This window comes from Miscanthus floridulus, chromosome 17 (genome assembly GCF_019320115.1).
Source record: "Miscanthus floridulus cultivar M001 chromosome 17, ASM1932011v1, whole genome shotgun sequence".
Taxonomy (NCBI): Eukaryota; Viridiplantae; Streptophyta; class Magnoliopsida; order Poales; family Poaceae; genus Miscanthus; species Miscanthus floridulus.
The window spans coordinates 86863311-86867752 of NC_089596.1; the positions used below are offsets into that span (position 1 = coordinate 86863311).

Consider the following 4442-nt stretch of genomic DNA (forward strand, 5'->3'; position numbering starts at 1 on the left):
AATGGAATGTTGAAGCTTGAACGATTCAAAGGTGATATCATTTAGGAGGAAACTCACGGAGACAATCTATTTAATGCAGAAGACAACAATACAAATGAAATAGAAATGCTTATTGTTGGTTCAAATAACCGTGTGACTTAGGATGACCTGAGAGGGCGGACCTCCCGGCTGGGCTCTTCCCCGGCACAGGGCGCGGCAGCCCTGCCTCCCCGTACGCTCTACCCGATGCGGCAGCCCTGCCTCCCCGCCAACGCCTCCCTGCCGCCGTCCAGAGGCCACCTCTCCTCTCCTCCGGGCTCGGCTCTACCCGGCGCGGCGGTCCTGCCCGGGTAGACCTCCCGACGCCCTCAGCGCACTTCCTGTCGCGAGGTAGCTGGACAAGTTCGTCTATGGCGAAGAGAACATAGGGTCCCAAATGTCATTCTCTCCTTGAATAAACATGTCATTTTTTTCTAGAATGGATTCATGTGATCTATTTTAGTGTTACTGGCAAAAATTTGTTCTCTGGCAAGGCTAGCTTTGCTTCGCTCAGCCTGGGTAATTCAAACGCATCGTCTTGTGTGACCTACCGTATGCCTGCATACGTCGGGCTAGGCTGCTGCAGGAGAGCCCCCAACCAAACGCCCTGTAGCAGATTATTCGGTTCCACTGAGCCAGGATGGATGTCAGCCCAATCAAACACATCTGATCTGAGAAACAAAACAAGCCCTCAACCAAGCAGAGGGAAGCATATGAACGACGACCACTTTTTTCCAACATAAATATAAATCCGTTCTCTTGTCATGGTATTTAACAGCCACAAGCAACGCTGAAAGAACAGTATTCCAAATTTAACCGAGGTTCTACAAAAGTAGCTTTGGTGCAACAGGGTAGGCTAAGGAGCGGCTGCAAGGTCGGGAATGACACAGTTCTTTCAGCGCTTCCCACCGCCACCACCCAACTTGGGGCCCTTGGAACCCTTCTGGACCGCGCCCTTCGTCTGCGACTTCTGGGACTTGGTCACCTCCGCCTTCTTCGCTTTCTTCTCATCCTTGGTCTTCTTAATGCGCTCCTTGATCTCGCTGCAAGGTCACGACAGTTCAAATGAGGAGAGGTATTGGGATCAGTATCTATTTGCATTTCTGTAAAATGTCACTTTATAGCACAAAACAGATTTTAGTGGGTTATTAGACCAAACAAATGGCTACGACTGTCATAGGCATAAATGATGGCTTTATCATACAATTGGCGAACATACCGAAGAGCAGCTTCTCTAGCAGCATCGCGGACCTCCGGCTTCTCAGCTCTCTTCTTCTGGATCACTTCCAAGGAAGCACCCACAATTGACCTGGAGTATGGCTTCTTGGTGGTGCGGCGCCTCTTCTTGACCGCTTCAGCATGGATGTCCTACAGAGAAAAATGGCAAATACATGCAAGTTATAGACTTCTAGCATCATTATATGAGCATGGCAGAAACAACCGTTTTTGCAAACATCTTGTCAGATGCCATGCAAGCAAGGTGTATTGTCCAAGTTCAAGCTAGGGCTCATTTTCATAGATTTGACCTCAACACCTTCAAAAATTTTAGACTAGAGCTCTCGATCATCACTTGACATAACTTATTTAAGTCCAAACTCAATGCTTAACTCATGACTAACACCTGGGTTGTTACAGCCCTCCCCCCTTACGAGAATCTCGCCCCGAGATTCAGTGCAAAAGACTTTTAAGGGAAGAGAAGCATGTCATCCATTTTCCAACATCAGCGATAGCATTAGGCTACTTAGATCGATGCAAAAGATAATGATGAAGTGCAGATTACAAAAGATGCAACAATCACATGATTCAGAAGACAGCTAACTATATTAGCTAACATTAAATGTACATACGCCTGAAGGTTAGCTAGTTAATGTTATATATCAGCCCTTCATATAAATACAGAAGTTAACATATCAATCATAATCCGGAGCAATGTTTTCAAGTCGTCCAGTCGAACCTAGTCGCCATGGGACCGACTAGGACGATTAATCACGATTAATCGCGATTAATCAGACGACTTGTACAAGTCGACGGTACCCCTAATCAGTCAGCAGGGACCGATTAGGACGAATCGCGATTAATCGGACGACTTGAAAACATTGATCCAGAATGGTGAGAAATTGTCCAGAGCTGAGGTTTATTGGAATCCTGGTCCTAGTTTAATAAGACTTGTATTTAGCTAATACGAGAATACTGTAGGTAATCTATAACCAAAAAGCATGGAATCATCATAAGAGAAACGAGCAAATGACATTCTTAAGAAAGTTGGCTGGGTAATATAACATACCTTCTTGTGTTGCTTCCTGTACATTGCTGTCCAGGTAAGCTTTGCAGGCTTCAGGCGGTTGTGGAAGTAGCGCTTGCATTTCGAGTTGGCAAAAAGGAACACCTATAAAACAAATGTAATTTATTTCCATAAGAACATTTTAGATTAGATATCTCATGAAAATGTAACAGCAAGTAACCTGAGAATCAGCACGAATAAATCTGATGCCTTTCCCAGGATAAATCTTCTGACCACTGAAGCGGCAAAGTTCCGTCCTGCAAGGAGATGATCGTACTTAGAATAATTTCGAGATCCATAACTCATACTAATAGCATTAGTTTGACAGTCATTAATCAATCACAGAAAATATCCTAGCCATGCCCAAAAAGAAGGGCATTGACTAACCAGATAAAATAACATATATTGCAATAAAAGAAGTAGAAACTTACTTCAGCACCATCTTCTCAGCTTCAAGAAACCTTCACCAACTACATATTTTACAAGAACCAAAGAAATAAAATCAGATTGATGATACAGTGCTACTATGCAAGTACAAAACCTAAGAAATCAGTAACAAGGCAAGTTAGCTCCCACACAAATACCAGGATTTGACAGGCAGCAGCAACCAGGTAAGTTTGCAGCCACACAAATACCAGGCAGCAGAAACACAACCAAAACAAAGTTCCTGCTGCAAGGGTGCTATCGTGCATCTCGCACATCAATGAAATAGGCAAACTATAAGGCCATAGTAACACTCAAAAGATTTTGCTGTCAGGTGACTACTGGCAGCAGAAACACGGAACAAATCTCTGCTGCAAAGCGGGTTCCCTGGTTCATATAGCACACAAAAAAGTTTGGCAGCTACGCTATTGAAATAGCTATATCGCCACAGTACATGTGCTCTGATCCGTCCCAGGGAAAGGAAACCTAAATCACAACACACATAGCCAGTGCAAAACTTGACTGTACATATACCTCCCGAGGACTATCTCTATCTGCTAGCAAGACAATGACTACAACTACCGAGCAACAGGTGCAATAGAAACCAGATGACAATGTAACTACGCAAGTACAAAACCTGACAAATCAATAGCTATCAATTAAACAACCAAGCAAATTTACAGGCGCACAAATATTAGGATTTGACAGGCAGCAGAAAAGCAACCAAAAGTAAGTTCCTGCCGCAAGGGTGCTATCCTGGTGCATCTCGCACATCAATGAAATAGGTAACTATGAGATGCCAAAGGCCATAGCACCTGAGTGCATGTGCTTTCGATTCAAATGGGGGTCTCCCAAACACTTTCAGAACTCAAAAGGTTAAACTGACATGCGACTACTGGCATCAGAAACAAGGAACAAATCTCTACTGGAAAGAGGGTTCTCTGATCCATATAGCACGCACAAAAAAATAGACAACTACGCGATTGAAACAGCTATAGCGTCTCAGACCCTCCGTACTGTGCTTGGATCCGTCCCTAGGAAGGGAAAGCTAAACACAAACAGCCAACTCAAAACTCAACTGGATGTACACCTCGCGATGTTTATCTACCTGCAGGACAGTGATTCACCTACAGGTGCAACAAACGAAACCATCTAATGACCAAAACCACCAGATCACGGGAATGGAATTAGGGACGGTTCTAGCGACAACAACAAGAGATAAGGAGAGCGCAGGAGCTAGTCTAAGGCAGGAACGAAGGCAGAAGGTTTCGACTGTTGCCATACCTTCCGTGCAGAGGAGCGGAGCCGCAGGCGGCCGCTCGGCGGTGGTGGCGGCGGCGGCGGCGGCGGAGGACGAAGGAGGAGTGTGTTAGTGGCTCCGCTAGGGTTTCTTATATTAGTTCGTGCGTTGGGCATTTGGGCTGACTGACTAGGTTCTGATATGCTGCAAAGTGGCCGCTTTTGGGCCCAAAAAACCGCATCGTGGGCTTTAGGCATAACAATCAACACATGGGCTTTTTTTTGGGCGGAATTAGGAAAGGTATTTTTCTACCTTCATGAACTATATTATCTTCTTTAAAACCTTTCATCTCATCTCTCAACTCTTCAAATTGTTTAAATTACCTTCATATCGGGCCAAAATAGTTTTCAAGGTGATTTAATCTTTTATAAATTAAAAAAATATAGTCAAGAACTAATAAATTTTTGAACCACGAAAAAT

General features: G+C 44.3%; 1 protein-coding gene across 1 annotated transcript; it reads right to left on the reverse strand.

Moving 5' to 3' along the window:
• Positions 1 to 732: 732 nt before the first annotated feature.
• On the reverse strand, positions 733 to 4125 carry LOC136517191 (large ribosomal subunit protein eL24). Its single transcript, XM_066510719.1, has 6 exons — positions 4007 to 4125; positions 2731 to 2769; positions 2481 to 2556; positions 2303 to 2404; positions 1238 to 1386; positions 733 to 1061 (listed from the first exon to the last, which is right to left on the reverse strand). The coding sequence occupies exons 2-6, from the start codon at positions 2739 to 2741 to the stop codon at positions 914 to 916; spliced, it is 486 nt and encodes a 161-aa protein (XP_066366816.1). The 5' UTR covers positions 2742 to 2769; positions 4007 to 4125; the 3' UTR covers positions 733 to 913.
• Between the last annotated feature and the right edge of the window lie 317 nt (positions 4126 to 4442).